The 20,230-nt window shown below is 42.2% G+C and overlaps 2 protein-coding genes across 5 annotated transcripts; both read right to left on the reverse strand.

Moving 5' to 3' along the window:
* Positions 1-3,494: 3,494 nt before the first annotated feature.
* On the reverse strand, positions 3,495-9,142 carry kcnj2a (potassium inwardly rectifying channel subfamily J member 2a). Of its 3 annotated transcripts, none has more exons than XM_076035020.1 (3): positions 7,827-9,142; positions 5,620-5,758; positions 3,495-5,544 (listed from the first exon to the last, which is right to left on the reverse strand). In XM_076035020.1, exon 3 carries the CDS (start codon positions 5,513-5,515, stop codon positions 4,244-4,246), a length of 1,272 nt encoding a protein of 423 aa, XP_075891135.1. In that variant the 5' UTR covers positions 5,516-5,544; positions 5,620-5,758; positions 7,827-9,142; the 3' UTR covers positions 3,495-4,243. The 3 variants fall into 3 exon arrangements, with proteins under 3 accessions (XP_075891135.1, XP_075891136.1, XP_075891134.1); XM_076035021.1 differs by having other exon boundaries at positions 3,495-5,547; XM_076035019.1 differs by having other exon boundaries at positions 3,495-5,758; positions 7,827-9,141.
* A 127-nt stretch (positions 9,143-9,269) lies between these two features.
* Positions 9,270-19,119, reverse strand: kcnj16a (potassium inwardly rectifying channel subfamily J member 16a). Of its 2 annotated transcripts, none has more exons than XM_076035018.1 (2): positions 19,029-19,119; positions 9,270-11,250 (listed from the first exon to the last, which is right to left on the reverse strand). In XM_076035018.1, exon 2 carries the CDS (start codon positions 11,238-11,240, stop codon positions 9,966-9,968), a length of 1,275 nt encoding a protein of 424 aa, XP_075891133.1. In that variant the 5' UTR covers positions 11,241-11,250; positions 19,029-19,119; the 3' UTR covers positions 9,270-9,965. The 2 variants fall into 2 exon arrangements, with proteins under 2 accessions (XP_075891133.1, XP_075891132.1); XM_076035017.1 differs by lacking the exon at positions 19,029-19,119 and adding an exon at positions 14,767-14,934.
* Positions 19,120-20,230: the final 1,111 nt, after the last annotated feature.

Here is a 20,230-nt window from a genome sequence, read left to right on the forward strand (position 1 = left end):
GAAGTAGCCTCAATGTGCCTTTCCTGTACACAACTTCAAATCAATAATTCAATAAATAAATGCGATATCAAATGGTGTGACCGGAAAAGAACTCCTTGCTTTCCCACCAGCATCGACCTTGGGGGGGAGGGGGATTGGTGCCACCTTTTGTGAGCAGGGGAAAGTTCATTCTTTTTTTTTTGTACATTTCTACTGTTGTGTTTTTCTAGAAGCGTGATTGAGACGCTTGCATGCGGCTTGAAATGGGATTTTAAATGATGTCTCATGGAAGAAATATGAAGCGCGGATCCTGATTATAATAAGCAACTAAAAACAACTGACTCATTTTCTTGTTCTTCCCCTTTTCGACATGATCGAGATGAATCAGATACCGTAACTGCTTTATGTCAGATGAATGGAACACACACACACACACACACACACACACACACACACACACACACACGAGCGTCACATTCAGAGCTCAGGCTTTGACTGGGGTTCGGACTCCACAAGTTGACATTAGCGTCACTCTTCCTTAATGGTGAACCGAGGAATTTTCCACTGAGCCGGGTTCATGTCCAGCTCCTTTTCTGACGGGAAGTGGTCGAGCCGTGGAGGGTGAAAAGTACCAGCAGGAGGAAAAATGTTGTCAGGACAGATAAAACAATGTTTATTTTTCAGTTTTTGCTGTTATTCCTCACAAACCCATGTTAGTGCATAGAGGCTTATTTAATTTTCCTTCAAACACACATGCTGCATCAATCATCTTGTCCAATGTGCTCCTTACCATGATCCAGTTCAAAACCAGAATTATTGTATATGGAAGGTAAAAAAAAGAAGAAGGAGGGAGCTCTAGTTAGTGAAGTCAGACATTCCTGCGGATTCATTAAAGCTATTCATGCACAGTTGTATGTTATGTTTTATTTAACCACAATACAATCAAGTCTGAAAAAGCCATTTCTTTACTTTGAAATAAATCCACTTCAGCTGTCAAATGAGTCACTGTTGAGGAATATTTTGCGAGTTAATGTATTGGCAGTCCATTGATAGAATATTGAGCTATTTAACTTTGCTCCACACTGGCAGCAGCGTGTCTTGGGCTGTGGTTCCTGCCCGGGTGCTTTATGATATCGATGATGACGTCATGAGACGTGAGCACCGCATCTTTAAAAAGCTCTTAAGCTTCATATTCATCATATTGTGCAGAGCTCTGGCAGAAAAGGACCAACCCCAATTGGTGGTCCCATGCAGGTGTTTGTAGAGTGTCCACCCTTTAACTCCTGCATACTTGATTTGATTTCATTTGCATTAAGTATACTGTTGGTGGAGTTGGCCACAATAGTCACCTGCATCATATACATATGGAATTGGACATAGTTTCTGTGCTGGACTTAAACCACAGAAAAAAAAATAGAGTGTTACTGTGGAGGAGATGAAGAGGAAAGAAAGAGACCTAGAGAGAGAAGGATGGAACCTCGCAGCAAAATCCAGTGCATGTTAATCAGCAGGGTGAGTGTCAGACACATGGCTTGCTACATTACACAAATAGTGATACGTTGACATTGCAGTATTAGAGTAGTGTCACTCCACTGAACCCTCTGCCTGCTGCGTTAATTATTATTTCAAGGGGGGAAATCCCAATTTTCGGCACCATGGTGCTCACGAAAGAACATATCAATCACAAAGCTTATGAATAAGCCGTCCATATTTGTAAGATTGTTGTGAGCTGAGAGGTAGCATGAAAAGACATAGGCAGGCTCTGCCCAGGCTCTTTTCACTGTCCGTATTCCTCATCTTACAACTATAGTCTCTACAACTGGAGTTTTGTTCTTTGGCTTGAAGGGAAAGACGTGAACTTACTGTACGTCAAAGTCAATTTTCCACTGCGTTAGTATTTCAATCAGGGTTTATGGGGTTTCACAGCAGTGAGACTTTTTCATAGATAAATTGATTTGGAAAGCATCTGAGACAAATAATTGTGTTTCTTTACATATTCGTAAATATTCATAACATTTTCCCATTAAGGAATTTAAATTTAAGCATCTTTAAAGCTGCCCTGCAATGAACTGGCGACTTGTCCAGGGTGTCACCTGCTTTCGCCCTAAGACAGCTGGGAGAGGCTCCAGCAGACCCCCCTGACCCTGAATAGGAATAAGCGGCTATAGAAGAGGAATGAATGAATATTTAAAACTGATATTGACTTTATTTTGTGCAGGGCCAGAATGTCTTTTCAATTAAAAATATGCGTTGAAAAGGGCAGTTTGAGGACCAAAATTTACTCTTGAATAGATTTCCATGTTTTTTGTTTTAGTTTTTTAGTTTGAATGATCTGAAATCATGTCATGTTTCAGGTTGGATTCAGGCCGCATCAGTACATTTTTCCTTCCTCTTCACATTCACTCAGTCATGTATGTGACTGAACATGGCACAGAACAGGGCAGATGTGATGGGCCATGAGATGTGATCTCATGGCCAACAACTAAAATGCTGTAAAAAACAATGTGATGTCACTGTCTATATCCAATATAATTCTATATGTATACATATATATATATATGTATATATATACACACATGTATGTGTGTGTGTGTGTGTGTGTGTGTGTATACATATATATATATATATATATATATATATATATATATATACACACATATATATGTGTGTGTGTGTGTGTGTGTGTGTGTGTGTGTGTATACATATATATACATACACATGTTGAGATGGCTTTTTTTTCTTCTTCTTTTTCTCCTGTACCAAAATTATGAATTTGTAATTACACTCTAATAATAAACTCCACATCCTTTTTCTGGTTGTCCATTGACATTTTATTGAAAAAGAACAATGTCATATAATATACAATAATAATATTAATATTCATACAAAAATCTGTACATTCTCTGGTTTTGCAGTACTTTTGGAAGACTGATTACAAACAACTGCAACAGGGGGGAGGTATTTACACATGGAGGATCTCCGCTGCCAAGGCGCTCTGTCAAGTTTCAGAAAAAAAGTCAATGTCACGAGATACAGATTGATGGGAACTCTGTCAGGTCTACAGTACATTTGGATTCTTAATAAACATTCCCCAGTAAAGCTTTGCAACAGTGATGGAATCTGAATTTGTAACCTTTTTAAGCTGGTTTGGCTCGACAATATTACATTTTTGGTTCACGCTGACACCACAGAGAGCTTCCAAATTTTTCCAAAGTGTAAGGCGTCTATCACAAAGTAACCTTGGTTAATTTATATGTCTGCTCTTTCCTCCCTTTTGATTTTCCAGGTTAATGCTTGATGAAGTGGCTCGAGATATGGATGACATTTTTAAAAAACAAAATAAACTGTACACACTCTTAAAAAAAAAAACCTTATCAAAAACTCCCTACATGTTCTACCTTGCTGTACCAAGTCTACCCAAAAGTTGCTGTTTTTAGAAACACATAGCTATGATAACAATACTCTTTGGCATTCTTATCAACCGTTTTTTTGTTTGTTTTTTTATTTAAAAAAAAAAAAAAAAAGAAGCAACATGTTAGCAGCACTTTAAAAACATTCAGAATCTCATATCACCTCGGTCTCTGTTTCTGTCAGTTTTGATTCTCGTAATACTACCCTCCTTGTTTCTATTAGTCTGACCGGCAATGAATGGCCTCTTGGATCGTTGATCACTGACTACAGTGGATAAATCAGAAGATCACAGAATCAGTGCTGTCACCACAGAAGAAGTTAGTACGAGCTGTTTGACCTCTTGGTGCGGTTACTATATAGAACTTGTGCGACGTCTGCTGTGAGACCAGCTCTTGAACAAATACTTGTACCTTTGTTCCAGACATCTACCTATGGTGTACTTGAGAATGCACACTTTCAGTACTTTCTAGCCGCACCTGAGCAGATATTGTAGAAAAGAAGACCATCTCTGTGAAAAGTGCCTTGTTCATGCCCACCAGAGAAGCCAAGACATGCTGTTTCAACCAGCACTCTCTCATCTTGCAGTCACTGGACATTGAGCAAACATTCATGGGGACTTTTACGGAGGATTCTTCCTGCAATGTGCACATGGTTGTTAGTGCTGTGTTTTGTCATACTGTATGCAGTCAAAGTTCAAACTGACTTCCACATACAAAGTCTGAAGCCTTTGCCCCTTCCCACAGCAGTACCGTTCAGCTTGTTCTCTACCCAACTTGAAAGGATTCTCATGCCTTTCTGGAGCAGAAATGCAATTTATAGAAAATCTCTCACTTGAGGTTCAAGTTCTGATCAGTCATATTTCAGACTCTCGTCTCAGAGGACGAGGCTCGAGCGGCACTGTGGCTTGGCTGTGCTCGTTCTCTGAGATATTGTCAGTTTGAGTGCCATCAGGGCCCACGCTGCCCCCATTGCCCTCGTCCGTGTCTTCTTTGTTGTCCAGCGCCATCTCGTTTTCGTAGCAGAAGGAATTTGAGTTGGAGAGAATATATTTTTTCTCTGCAAGGTCTCTAGCGCTGCACAGAGGTGTGCTCGGCACCTCGTATGTCTTATGGAAGCGAGAGTAGTCCACCTTGTAGTAGTTCTTTTCCTCAAAAAGCACTGGCTCAAATCGGTGGCCCCAGAGGATCTCGTTGGCGACGTATGAGCTACGGCACTGTGTGGTCATGGCTGTCGCCTCCACCATGCCCTCCAGGATGACAACAATCTCAAACTCAGAGATCTCCAGGTCCTGTTTGCTCATGTTGTAAAAGGGACTGTCTTCGTTGATTTCGTGGACGATGGTAATGGGCGAAACCAAAAAGATGCGGTCTACCCCGCTGTCGAAGCCCACATCTATGTCCTTCTGATCAAGAGGGATGTACTCCCCCTCCGCCGTCATCCGCGACTTGAGCAGCTGCGCCCGAACATGTGCCTCAACAAGGTGGCTCTTCCTCAAGTTGCCCACACGCCACATCAGACAGAGCTTGTTGTCCCTCATGGCCACTGTGGCGTTGTGGCTAAAGACCAGTGTTTCGTTCCTCTTCTTGGGCTTTGCCATCTTTGCCATGACCGCCCCAATGATAAACGCATCGATAATGCAGCCGACGATGCTCTGGAAAACCACCATGAAGACGGCGACTGGGCACTCGTCTGTCACATATCTATAGCCGTAACCAATAGTTGTTTGAGTCTCAATGGAGAACAGGAAGGCAGCGGTGAAGGTGTTCACATTGGAGACACACTTCTGGCCGTCCCCGTGGAGGATGGCAACCACCCAAAACACGCAGCCAAAGAAAAGCCACGAGAGAAGGAAGGCCAGGCAGAAGATGATAAACATCCACCTCCAGCGGATGTCCACGCAGGTGGTGAAGATGTCAGCCAAGTACCGCTGACCTTTCTCACTTACGTTGATGAACTGCACGTTGCAGTGGCCGTCCTTTTTCACAAACCTACTCTGCGGATGGTGCCTCGTGTGAACCTTACTCTTGCCGTTTCCGTAGCCGTTGGGCACCGCCATTGTGGCGAGCTTCATGCCGTCCTCCTCTGATGACACAGTGCTGTAGCGGCTATCTTGCACGCTTCCCATCACCTCCGTCTGGGATGGCTGTGCTGCTTCTGCTTTAGAAAACAGTCTGAGTTTCTTGAAGAAGCGTTGGAGAAACAGTTTTGAAGCACCTCTGGGGGACCAACTTTGAGAGGAAATGGTGGCGAGGTGAAGGGGGGCTGAAGGCACTCCTCAGCCTCACTGGCCCCAAAATGGACTTTGACAAGAGTGGGGGTGAAGCGATCACTCCTCTTACACCAGTGGACTGGGCCTTGTGAAGCTCATCTGCAAAAAACGACAACAAAGAGATTAAGTAAGCGAACGTGGACAGATCAGAAGAGGCCGGGCATGGACGTTAGACAGGGCAAGTCCATAGCGTCAGCATGAAGTATGACGTGCATGCAGCCTGAGAAAAGTCATCAAAATTTTGCGATTGAGCGTCAGCAGAGTCATTTCGCCTGTGTGCCAACGATGTTTCATCCAATCCTGACAAATGCTGATGTTTAACCCTCATCTGACATTTCAGTTTTACTGAGAGAGGCCTCCCTGTAATTGCACTCCGCTCCTGCCGCTGGTCACTTACAAAGTCCACTTGTTTTCTTTGGCTGCCCCGCACTGACTCTACCATTTTTTGCTAGATTGTGGGTTTCAGCATCCCAGCAGGATCCCATGAACTGCTGGCTTTGCTCAAGAAAAAAAAGCCCACCTCATTTGCTCTGTCTACATTGGACTGTTCTAGTCCAGGAAACAGAGAGTCATATCATATGAAGCGAATGAGCCAGATTATTATTAGACTGCCCGGCAACTTTTAGTGTTCACTGGTGATTTATTAACAATTCACAAGTAAATCTTACACAATAAATCTGCACAACAATATTTTCTTAGTGTAGGATTTGGCAGCAGTTAATGTGGTCATCACCACTAGCACCCAGATTCCAAACTAGTGGACTGCTTTATTGGCTGACTAGTTGCAAATTAGTCGCCAACTATTTTCAATAATCAATAGATTTTATTTTGCGATCTTCAGACAGTAGATAAAGACTTAAGGCATTAAAGATTTATTTATTTTTTTCCCAGAAAAGAGGCAGACCCTTGACGTCATTTAAGACTTTTGGGAGTGTTTTCTTCTTCATTTTAATGACTGAATGAAAGAATGATTGAGAATAAAAAGGCATTAAGGCAGTCTTTTTCAAAATAGTGATTGTATTCAACATTTCTTTTGCAATCAATAATTAAAAAGTTTAAAGAGCAGACAGATTACAGAAGTGGAAAGCGTGAGCTCCGCACTCTGCTGGGTCGAGAAGATGCCTAGCTTGTTGACTCTTGGCAGGTCCCTGCGGATCTCGGCTCTCTGCAGCTGTAATGGTCGTCCTGAGAGGATTCTCCCGGTGTGACCAGAGCACCTCCCATTAGCTGCAGCCCTCCTAGCAACAAAGAGCTATTACAGCCGACTGCCCGCAGTAACCCTGGTGTTTTCTTTAGCTCTTTTCTTCTCTCTCTGTCTCTCCTTTTCTTTTTCTTTTTTACGTGGATGAGCGTTGTCTTGGGGCATGAGGGCTGAAGATGTGAAGCAGCTCACAATAAAGCAAGCGTTTTCTCTAGACATGCTGACTCATACTGTACTTTGACATCTGCTAAAAGTAAAACTGGCTGATGCAATTTGTCTGCAAGGCTTGTTTTCTTTTTCTTTTTTTTCTTTTTTTTTTTTACATACATTTGGAGGTGCATGAACTTCTCTTTCCAAATAACTGCAAATGCAGCATTTCACTGACTTTTTCTTGTTATGATGGGTGATATACATATATTTGATTTAACAGGACTGATTTTTTTTTTCATAGAAATTTGTATTTAGCTTGCCCATGTATGTTTTGATTGCATTTGAAGAAAAACTACTCAAATGCCATAAACCCAGAAAACAATGTGTTCTTTAAAATATATATGTATGTGCGTGCAAACGATGTCGGCATTGTCAGACTGAGCTGCTCTCAGAATGAACCAGAAGCCTGCGACAAATGTTAACAGGTGCGGAGAAGCGAGGGAAAAAAAAAAGCCGACTTCTGATGCAATCGCGCGCGCGCGGGCACACACACACACACACACACACACACACACACACACACACACACACACACACACACACACCTCATGGTTGGCTTCAAATTTTGTAGCCGGCAAAATTATTGACAAGCCGTTAGCTGCGGTTGAGATCAAACTGTTTGCGGGACAAAACCGAAAAATAAATAACATATATAGGAAAAAGTTAAGCTACAGTCTGATTTTGTAAAGCTCACGGCACCCTGAAAAATATGCAAGATTGCAGAGTATGAAGGAAAGGAGGTCGGAGTTCCTCTACCTGTTGCTCATCAGTAGACCTGCTGCTCCTCTGCTGAAATATAATCCAAGCCTCCGCGTCTCTTCCGCGCTCTTAAGTTATCTTATGGCTGGTGGTTGGTTCCTAAACTATCATTATTAATTCAACGGAGTGGTTTCTGGCCGGGTGATGGTGACGTGTGAAACTCCCGGGGCATCTCTCGATGTCCGGTCTGGATAATGTGCCTCGCGCTAACTTCCCTCAAAGCGTTTTAAGCAGAGCACGCGCTCCGCCCCCTCCCCTAGAGGGCGGGGGAGCAGCAATAGTGGATAATGGGTGATAGTGTTTGTAAAGTTTTAATGCGTGTGACGAGAGGGAAAACACTGTGTGGGAATGATAACTACAATAGTGCTGTCAGAGTTCATGTGCTGGATATGGGCTGCTGCTGCTGCTGCTGCTGCTGCTGCTGCTGCTGGAGGGGGTCAAGGAGTTCAAATCTCAAGCACATGTATTGTTTATTGTTGTTGTTATTGTTGTTTTTAAAAATCAACTTTATGAAAGTAAATCCCTTTTTCTTCAATCATTTGAGTCAAACGGTCTTTATGTGTTTAACTAAATTGACAAAAATATCACTCATCTGTCATTTGAGTCATTCTTGTCGAAAGAAAACGGCTGCCAGGCATCACCTGCTGCCTCCCCACCACCCTCTCCCACCGCTCACTTTCCTGTGATATTTTGGCCTTTTTCACCGTTTGTGGAGGTTATTTGTTTTAACGTGGGTATGGAAAATGTGTTCTGTCGGAAAGAATGAGTCACTCAATAAAAGGCCTACATGCCTGTATTATGATATGACTGTCTTTCTCCACTGGGCTATCGGGTTACTTCGGATGTTTAGACTATGCATCTGTTGCCCTATAATTTTAGGTCAGGCTGAATCGCTGTTGTCTTTAAGCTGTTGACTAAATCACTCTTCCTGCTCACTAATTCTTGATAAACATTAACCGGCATCTGTGTTTTCCTACTGGGACTTTTTGAGCCATGCTTTTTTTTTGTGTGTGTGTGTGTGTGTGTGTGTGTGTTTAGAACTGGTTATTTATAGCTGCACGTATATTTGGCCAAAACCACCTGTGTGTGTGTGGGTGAGTGTGTGTTTGTGTGTGTGTGTGTGTGCGCGCGTGTGTTAATTGTGTTTGCCGTGTGCGTTTGCTTTCCATGCCTAATTTCCAGCATTAAGGAGAGCTTTGCGTGCAGGAACCAGTGCTGAATGTGGACCACAAGGTGGAGAGCTGGAGACTGGAAATAAGTAGCAACACACACACACACACACACACACACACACACACACATACTCACACACACGCATGCATTACAGGGCTGTAATGTGATTGGATTAAGTCAAATGTTTGTAAATACACATGATTTTTTTTTTCCACATTTAGAACATTTTTTGCATTTAAAAAATAAATACTGTGCTGAAAAACAGCATTTTAAAGTAATTATTCATTCAGGCATGACTTTATTATGCTTGAAGACAATAACACTGTATTGAGTAGCGTGTACTTAATAAAATTACATTCTGTCTTAGTGAATGTGACAGTAACCGGTTTGTGCAGTATTGAAAAACATAACAAAATGTATTGTCCTCAAACATCTGGAGCTGAAATATGTTCACATAAAACAATGAAACAAATAAAATGTATACCACCATGACAGGCATAAAGAAAATGCAAAATCAAATGTGTTTTATTTAGAGTTAAAGTTACCCACGGTATAAAACTCTACTTATCTCCCTACTAATAAATATTTATACAATCCAATTCTATCATAACCTCGAAATGAAGAATACAACTATGACCTTTGATAATTTTTCAGTTAACTATAACAGTTAAGTTAATAAAGGTATAACATACACTTTATATTTAATCTATATAATTTAAAGCAATATCCTAAGAGCTGTAGATACAAAAATGTCACATCAGTTTTTTCCTTCAAGCTTCAAGTTGTCTTATATTCTTCCAGTCAGTAAGACAACTTATGTAAGAGGATAAACACCCTCTCCGCTTTATTTAATGCCAACACTTGGTTGAAATCCATTGCATGAAACCGCATTCTTTGAGCCTACATCTAAAGAAACATCCTGCAACATGACAACAACTTTCCTTTGGTTTGGTAGATCAACATTCATATTTCATCCAGTGTAAGGTGATTCGGTGGCATCAAGGTATCTTTTTGCTGGCTGTCGTCTTGAGACGTGGAATCGGTTGGTTCAGGATGCTTGTCGTCCACATGTTCCACCATTACCGTTGGAGGCTTCAAGAGGTTTTCCTTAATATCCTTTTCCTCTGACCGTGGAGCAGAGCGGGAGAAGGAAGGTGACTGCCGTGGTGACGGCCTTGGAGAGAGACGAGGTGAGGGTCTCGGAGAGGGCCGCAGCTGCTTCTTGTGCTCGTACTCCTCAGCGCTAACCTCTGGCACTAGCACCTTGCCAGTGTGATGGAACAAGGTGTAATCAACCCTGTAGTGCCTCCTGCTGGTCCGGATCATCTCCTGAAACAATTGACCCCAGAGGATCTCTGTTGATGTGTAAGAGGTCCGGGTCTGATGTAGCATACCTGTGGAGTCATCCGTGTAAGTGAAGGATACCACCAGCTCAAAGTCAGCTTTCCTCAGATCTACCAGATTCATCTTGTACAGAGGGCTGCCGACTTCGATCCTGTGAAATATGGTGGTGGGAGTGACCAGCACAATGTCTCTCTGTTGAAGGGCCATATCTTCATAGGTCACATCGGCTCTCCCTGTTGCGTACACTGTGGAGCGGACAAGTTGGGCTCGTGCCGTCCCCTCCACCAGATGGTGCCTTCGAAAGTCCCCGACCCTCCAGGAAAGACACAGGTACCCATCATGAAGATTGATGACGGCACAGTTGCTGAAGCCCACCGTCTGTGCCCTCTTCCTGGCTGAAGCCATTTTGGCGACAACAATTCCGATGACAAATGTATCGATGAAGCAGCTGATGACATCCTGAATTGTGACAACAATGATGGCAACCATACAATTCTCCGACATTCCTCTGACACCATAGCCGATGGTGGTTTGGGTCTCGAGCGAGAATAGGAATGCAGCCGTGAAGCTGCGCACTTCGTACACACAAGGTTCGTTCGTGGGATCTTTGAGGTCATTGTGCGCAAGAGCGATGACCCAGAAGAGGATGCCGAAAAAGAGCCATGACAGGATGTAAGAAAGAGCAAAGATCAGAAACATCACCCTCCAGCGGATCTCCACCAAGGTGGTGAAAATATCAGTCACAAAGAGTAGCCACTCTTCGGGAACATGGCGGAACACCACATTGGAGCTGCCCTCCTTGCGAATGTAGCGGTATTTCTTGGACTGCGGTCCATTTTCAGTTTTTACGCTGAAGTCCTCGGTTGGGTTCACAGATGTATAATGTTTATGCATCTTCCAAACTCTGTAAAAGATGATGGTAAATGATTAGGCCAAGGATCAATCATAACATCCAAGTTGTAAATTAAGCATTAAAATCATATCACTTATATCTAATGTTTGTAGTTCAGGTGTATTTCTGCCTACTTACATGACCTAATTGTCAGCTAACATTAGTCAGTACTGCAAAGTCACAACTTTCGTGTGGTTCCACTGACCCAAAACTGTGTGAGCTCATTGACCTGACTAATGGCGGTCGTCACAGCAGACATACAACTTTGTGAACAAGACCAAACAGCAACTCACGGTTTGATCTCTGACCTGCATGAGCCATTTTCACAAACAAAAATCTGCCACAAACCCTTCAAATCACTCAGTTGCACCTTCTCTGATAAAGAAAAGCTAAAAAAAAAAAAAAAAAAAAAAAAATCATTCAAACTACATTCTGTCTTTTTTTATGACTTTCTCCTTGTCCTCTTTGATTTGGGGGCAGATACTATTCTTGATGAATGGAAAACGAGTCTATGTTGTGTTTTGAATTACTTCTCACTTTTTCCCTCCATTGCACTATTTATTTTGGCCAATTTCCCTAAAGCATGATAGAACATTGGATTTAAAAAAAAAAAAAAAAAAAAAAGGAAAAAACTTTCTAAAATTCAGTTTGACTTTTAAGGCATCTCATATTTTGAGTAAAGTCTGCTGTGCCTCGGTCACGTCAAACCACATTCATGTTTCTAATTTAAAAAAAAAGAAAAGAAAAGAAAAAATACTGTCGTCCAAAGCAACAGAAAAAGGCTTTCCTTTATTGGACGGAGATCAATCATCTGTCAGAGGGAAAAGAAAGGAGAGGAAGTGGCGCAGCAGTGACCTGGTTGAAGCTAGCAGGGGGAAAAATGAATGTGGAAACTGGAATGGCTGCTGCGATGGTGAATGGAAGGATTGATCACGGCCAAACCGCTGAGAGCATCCTCTGCGCCCAAAACAAACGTCGCTATCTGACTGAGGGAACTGGGCTCCGGTCACAGACTCTGCTGGCTGCCACTGACGCGTGCGCTTCCAGACTGTGGAGCCTCGCTTGCCAGAGCTCACAGACACAACTCCCAATCAGCTGCCCCTAATCTGCACTCGGAACCTCTCACTGGGACCAGCGGAGAGACAGAGCAGCATCCTGACGGGACTGACTGCCGTGAGTGTCAGCCGTTCCATCCGATCTGAAACGTCTTGACCGCCCCCTGGTGACTGCTGATAAAACAGCACATACGTTCCTCAACGGCTGACAGCGGAGGCAGGTCCATAGGGTGGAGGTGGGGACACTGGCCGCCCTGATTGCCTCTGTTATTGTGTTGACCCGCTAGGTTTGGCTGTTTCTAATCTGACGTTCTGTGTACAAAACATTCCACAGAACAACCACATCACGTTTTGACCTTTTGGCTCAAAGTTTCCACTCAGACTTCCAGCAATAATTTACGTTTCTACCATTGAAATATTCTGAGGGCTGTTACTAAGGCGAGGTGAGCATCCGCTCTCGACACAAGGGAAGGAGGCACAAACCCTGGAAACAGCTCCTGCACTCTGTTTCTCCCCCCCCTCCCCCCTCTTTAACCTCCTGTCCCGCTGGGGACACTTACAACTCTATTACATGCTCACTTGCTACAAATGACTTTGTGCCACTGGTCTGCGGTTCACTGGAACAGAACTGAAGACACGGGTGGCCAGTCTCAGCTCTGCCCCGCAGCCTTCTGCCACCTCTAATGACCCCCGAAACCTCAGTGCAGCAAAACGTTTCCATCCTGACGAGCCACCAATACTCTGGTGCAGATCTGCACCGTCAACCCTCCCAGTCTTCAGGTTTTCTCATCTATTCTGGGCCTTTACTTTTTGGATTTTTGCTTTCACATCTGCATGGCTAAATTTGTGTACCGTGTTTCCGTTCCTGAAGGTTAATAGTTTATCCAAGCATCAAAGTGCTTCGTGGGCCAGAGCACGTTTGGTTTTGCTCCATTAGAACTCTGTAAACATTGCATTTGAAGTCAGAATGCTGAACACCAGTCACAGCATTGAAGCTTGGACCATCTGTACGGACACGGTGATGTCCAAACAGATTATAGTCAGTGACTTTGAATGGCATGGAATTGTTACGATGTCTGTGCTGTCACTGCTGTAGTTTTAGTTTAACTTTAGTTATGAGTTACTACAAAATGTCTATTTCCTCAAACCTCCCAAAACTGTCTGATGGGAAGAAATAAAATAAACTTCAATCATGTATCATGTTAACCTATTTTTTTTTGTTGTTGTTGTTTTTTGGAAGGTCCGTATTTTTCTTGAGGGCCAACATGACCTTTGAATCAAGTAATGATTCACTGTTTAACGCATCAATAGTGTTGTATTTACAGGAGACAGTCGCTCCTGTTGTGTCAGCACTGACCCTCAGACTTTACATAACAAGCCTTTCGCTTTTATACTGTTCTAGAATCTAAAACCAATACAGTCGTTACATTAAGAAATAGGTTTTACTTTGTTCCTATATGCATTTATTTAAACAGAACAGTATTTTGAGCAAGCAGATGAACAGGTTGTGTCAGCAGACGAGGTCTCAATCACAGAAAAACTGATTTCTCAAGCCCGTAAATAATATTGATCTCATATAAAAACGAAAAAGGGTCTTCTGTCAAACTTTTGCTCTGTGCAGTGCAGTGCACGGGGCACTCAGAGTGCATTACATATGTGGAACAAACTTAACCAACACACAAGCAGAGAGCAGCCAGACAATAGACAAAGAGAAGGTAAAAATGGATCAGATATGGTGTTTCCAGAGTACTAGCACTTGTATTGCCTGCTGTTATTGACGTCCCCATTGTTTCCCTAGTTTGATTCAAAGTCAGACAACTTTATCAGAAAGGCTATTCACTTGTGCAGTTTGTCCAGAACAAGTGCACGATCACAGACAACAGTCAACACAGTTTCACCTCTGCTTGTCAAGCACACAGCTGGTGGCTTGACAAGCAGAGGTCAGCATGTGGACTATTTTAGTACAGTGCAATTAAAAAAAAAGCTTGAAAGCTCGATAAAATCACAAAGAAGATGATAGAGAGGGTTTTAGGCATGTAACATTTTATGTTTATTATCAAGCCCTTGTACGTATCAAATTCTATGTCACAGATTCTGAGCAAAAAAACCTTCTTTTTTTATGCTGAAACCGTGAAACATAATCCCCGGCGTTACATGTCGTCTTCACGGCACAGGCATTGTGTTACTGCTCCTAGAAACGGTAGCTCAGATTACCAATTGTTTTGCTTTGTGCAAACTGTGGTCACTAAAGATTTACAAAATACACACAAACTTTGTTCAAAAGATACACAATAAAAAATTCCCAATAAATAACATATGAGTTTTCTCATTTACATACTATACTATGTACCCATTCATTGAAATGTAATGTAATGGGTACCAGACTTCACTTTTTTTTTTTTCAAAATTTCCAGAAAATCAACAGCCTGGCAACAACTTTAACAGAAAAAACAGACGTAAGATCAGTTCCTACCTGTTTGTGTCTGATTAAAAATCAATGCTGAGGCAGTCGCAGCAACACCTGCTCGTGAGTGTGTGAGAGGGCTGCGCTGCGCCGTCACCTGCAGGACTGAGCTGTCCGAATGGAGATTAATGCCCTCCCCTCGGCATTGCGTGGTGTCAGAGACGCACACAGGTGAGTGTGTGTCTGTGCGACAAAATGTGAAGTTTGTGTACATGTAGGTGGGTGGCCGGCATGTTCCCAAACGCTGCAGCGTAGTTGAGGCTGCCACCATCAACAGCACCTCTTGTTTGTGAAAAGACACACCTTTTTTTCTAGATAAGTAAGAAAGGAAAATAGCTACGCAAAAGTTTGTCATTCGTAACACTGAAATGAGTGATTAGCGCACATGCTCACTTTTGTTTTAGTCTCTCATTGGCAGACTGCACTTCCTTACAAAGCGGAACTCAAATATCCCTGCTGGTTTTATTCAGAACTCCTTTGCATCTGCACTTATAGTTTTGGTACCCATCAGAAAGCCTAACTCCTTTTTTCTCACGCAAAGGCTCTACGAGGACAGGGCGGAGATGCTGCAGTAACAGAAGCCGTGTTTCTCCTGTCTCACAAACTGATGAGGGACAATGGAAACGGGAGTGAGGTCAATGTGGCTTTTCAGTCTTGCGGCTGATTGTGTGTGACGATGTTTGTGCAGTTGCCGCCGAGCATCGTTATGCAAAAGTGAAGGTATACACGTGTCACTGGAGCTGGCCCTGTTTTCAATCAATGAACAGTGCGAAATTCAAGCCCCGGATGAACGCAAACACCTACTGACGGCGTGGAGGTCATTGGGGAAGTAATTGTGTAGCATTGTGAAGAGATGATATAGAAGCGATGTTATTACTGAGATGGTTTGTCCACTTGGGAGCATGATCAGCAGTAGAGATGTCTTGGTATTTCTACTTCCAGTCAACTTGCTGTTGACTGAAGCAATATAATTTAACCGAACGACAACTGCAGTGTTTTAACAGATTAACTCTCCTTTAATGAAAAAATCTTGCTGGGTCTGGTCAACAGAGACCTATGGAAAGCCATTCAGACAGGAGCTTTTCAAGATAGTTTGTTTGGCTGGGGATTGTTGCACCTTCTTAACTGCTGGTAGATTTGGTAAGGGATTTTTTCCCCCCCTCTTCTTCTGTGTAATTTACTCGTGAAATTTAACAGTCTAATTTATTTCCTGTTACAGCACATCATGCACTTTAGTTTAATCAGCTTTGTAATACTTTGCTATTTGACACCTTAGTAAAATGTGCAAACTAAGAGATTGAAGAACATGAAATGACTCCATAGTTTGATTATTCACAGTAGGAGGTCCACACATAAAATTGGGCCCTGGGTGTCTGAGAGTTTGTCTGTGAATGAACGCCAGCTTTTAATGTTTATGAACCTGACCGCAGTTCTAAAAAGGGGAACTAATTTGTGTGTGCATGTGTGTGTGTGGCCATGCGTGTATCTTATTGCAAACATTTGGTGGGTTAATGGGAGTTTAGGAAAAAAAAAAAACATTAGATGTATTACACATTTCCAGGAAAAAGAAATTATTTGTTCCCAATAAAAATGATCCACAAAAATACACAAGTACAAAATGTCAAGCGCAGACGTCTGATCAAACGACGAATGGCCAAGCCAAAGCACAAACCCAGGGACGCCAGAGCGATTTGAGGGTGCGAAACACCACTTTCAAAGCACATAGTGCTCCAGAAAAGTCAAGACAAAAGGAAGACATTTTTAAAACCTGTCATAAAATCAGGCTTTGAACTCTGGGACAAGTTGCATCATGGAAAAGGTGAAGGGAGGCTGTCGTCATAATGCTGCTCATGTTTTCTGATTGGCTGCAGTACCTCCAGGTCTCCTCGAGCGCTTTGCAAGTCAGCTTTGCTCCAGAATTGAAACTCATTTCAGTCTGAAACTTAACAGAAGCTAAAACAGAGAGGCTCTGTCAGTTATCGCAGCCATATAATGTTAGAGAAACATAACAAACCTTCCTGTAATAGATAACAAGATCTGCCTAGCTGCCTAACTGCATGGTTTTGTTTTTTTTTCAATTCTTGGGCGCACAGAAACAGTGTGTGTAATTGAAATGGGTGATGTTGTTGACGTCATCCGATGGGAAGTGAGCGAACAATGAGCTAAATGCTGATTTCTAAATTATAACAGAAAGAAAACAATTAAAATCTCTGCAAACACTGCAAGTGTTCTTCACTGTGCGTGTTTGTGTGTGCTTGTGTGTTCGTGCGTGCGCTCGTGTGCATGCGCTTGCACAATTGCATGCATAGAGTGTGTATATTCCTGTGTTGCTTAGTAAGAACTGACACGCAGTGAAACTGAGCAAATAAACAGCTTTGCGGCAGGAAAACTTTAACAGCTGCGAGGCTACGCTCCACTGCAGCTGCTTGACTCCGAGTCCAGTCGCAGACTGGAGGATCCCAAACGCCACTTCCTGTCTTAACCCCAACTTTCACTGCCATGGAAAACACCAACACTTAATCAATCGACTGAGACTTTGAAACACACACGCACACAGACACACACACACACACACACACACACACACACACACACACACACACTTTGATGATTGTTGTACCTGCTCTTTATCGGTGTCAATGTCACCTTTATTTGTGTAGCATATTTAAAAAGAAAGCCAAAGTTCTAGTTTATTTTTCTAATCTTTCTGGATTCTTATTTTTGACACCATGTTTCCTCAACTGCAGTACACAGAGAGCCGAGATATCAGATTCCTCGTTTGCGTGTTCATACTTGGCCAATGAAGTTGATTCTAATTCCAATTCTGACATTGTGGTGGTTGAAGTAAGACCAACACCGAAAAGAAGGAACGTGAGATGCTCGAAACATACCAAAGGGCAGAAAGAGGAGTTTGGAAAGATGTGGAAAGTGAAGGCCATAGTAGCAACAGTAGTTATCACGGCACCTGGTGCGATTTCAGAAACCGATGCACTAGCAGTGAACAGCTCAGTCTATGTATCTATATATCTATCTATCTATCTATCTATCTATCTATCTGAACTAAACCTGACAGTTAGTAGTAAAAGTAGTAAAAGTATTTTATCGTCACACTGGACTATTTCATCGTGTTTATTTACTGTGAACGTGTGCTGTTGTTACATTAAACTGCTCTTCGGGCTCTTTTTACGCGATCCAAAACACCTTCAAACCTCATCAGACTCCCTGAAAGATCTCGTCTTCAACCGCTAAATTCCTCATTGTGCTGCTGGCTATAATCTACAGTAATTGTTGCTAAAGTTCGCAGAGTCTTGCAGACAAACCAGCGATGGTGGTCATGTTGAAGATGTAGGCAATGCATAAATTTATATGTATGAGGCAAATCACCCATCTATCAAACCACCCAGACGACCCTAAGGCAGCGCCGGTGTGCCAGTTAACACTGAATATTCAGACTATGCTTCCTGTCAGCGCCCTCATGCCTTTGGAACCACAATTTAATCAATTCAAATCAAATAAAACACACAAAAATATCTTATAATTCATTAGGTTTTAATCACTGATTAAACAGTTTGACTCATTTTATGATGCCAGGAATCTATAAAGTCTAGGTGTGTGTGTGGAAAATCTGCAGACACCAACAACAATTACTCTGGTCTGTATGTGCTGTTTACTGGCTATTAATGCAGGCAGAGTAAACAGCCTGTAAGCAGCCTCCATAAAAACCTCGCCGTGTTCATTCAATTCCCCCCGTCGGAGTGCAGGAGCTCTGATTGCGTCCTGTTGTGTCTTTGCTGTGATTTCTTTCCCGTACAACCCTGTCTGCTCTTCTCAAACTCAAGAGACGCGACCGACCTCTTCGCCAAGCTCCATGTCCTCACTGAGCGCTTCAAACTTTGAGCGTCTCGGAAACAAGACCTTGTTCCAGCCGCGCTAAAAATACATGCGTCGTCCTGCGGTCTCGGTTCGGTCTGAGCATCAGCTGAAACCTTCCCAATCAGATTGACAGCATCCTGTGTTCGGAGCTCAGATCTTCGGACCCAAATTTACCCACAGTCTCCCTCCAAAAGAGAGAGAAAAAAACTCTTGGCATGTCTTAATTTAAAGTTTGAGGTTTTAAATTCAATACAGAGTTTTCATTCAGAGTTGGAACAGAATGCTTAATGAAAGCTGAGGTGCATGTACAAACTGATTTGTGCCCTTAAAAACCAAGAAAAACTGTGAACCACAAACATATTTTATTATATAATGAGAGTGTGGAGACAATCACTTACCCTGCCACCGTCCTTCACTGTGAAAGGCAAAGGTTTTGACGCATTTTTTTTCCTCCCAAGTTTATCCAGAGTTCATCATGGCCGACTGAGCTGTCTTTTAATAACATACTGCCTAGGCATGGACCTTCTCATTGTACATTAAACATTTCTTCAGAAATGACTGACCCAGCGCAATGTGGGGACAAAGTCCCAGTGGGCCGCACAGAGCTGAATGACAGGAATGTTTTGTAATGTTTCTTCAAAACACGTCAGTGTGGCGTAGATGTCAAAAAATAACTTTACTCATGCTGTCACATTTTATCAGCAGCTATGCAACTGTAATTTAAATGTCTGTTTAGTAGAATTAGTATGTGGACTTTTTGACAAACTGCCATTGTTATTATATACATTGTATGTTTTATTAGAAGGCTATTGTAAGCTAGTGAAACTTATGTAATGCTATAAGACAAGACAAATGGTCATGGTCGTCAATGTTATAACGTCCAAATATGGAGAAGTAATTACTGGAATATGGTGGATTTGAGATATTTTATTGGGTTTTAATTGATGCTTGAGTTGAAGTAAAGGGAGATTAAACACTGTGGATCATAAGTAGTCCGAGGCACGACAGATTTTGAAAAGCACAGGAACGTCCCAATGTCACTATTTACCAAGCTTCTGATTGATTAAATTAGCAAATTCAACTTATTAGATATTAAGTCATCCAATACACTGACTAATGACAGGTAATTATAGATATTATAAAACATTCTTAATTTATATTTTCTCATTCCCCTTCCTTTTCTGTTATTTTTATATTTCTCTGCAGAAAAGGTGTTGGACTAGTCTCGGCAGTTATTGCAGCAGTCTCAGGAGTCTTATCATCATATGAGTGTAAATGCACGTAGCATGCAAAGGAAAATTCAAGTGCAGTATGCATTTTTTGTTTTCTTCTTCTTTCTTTCTTTTCCCTTTTTTTAAGTTTTTGACTTTACTTTGGAAAAATCTCTGGAGTATATTTGTAGATTGAAGCAGCAGCGGCTTCCAGTGTTTCCAGCCATTTAGGCTCACAATGATGTCCACTCACTTTCTCGTCAAGTCAGCATCTCCTGGGCATGTATCGTCTATTAGCGGTGTACTACCATCCTTCTTTTTGTACAAGCCTTTTGTCACTGGAATGTAAAGTTTCAAAGCTGGTTCTTTTATCGGGATAATAAATAATG

This window comes from Nelusetta ayraudi, unplaced genomic scaffold (genome assembly GCF_046127955.1).
Source record: "Nelusetta ayraudi isolate G7.1 ecotype Tasmania unplaced genomic scaffold, CSIRO-AGI_Nayr_v1 ptg000042l, whole genome shotgun sequence".
Taxonomy (NCBI): domain Eukaryota; kingdom Metazoa; phylum Chordata; class Actinopteri; order Tetraodontiformes; family Monacanthidae; genus Nelusetta; species Nelusetta ayraudi.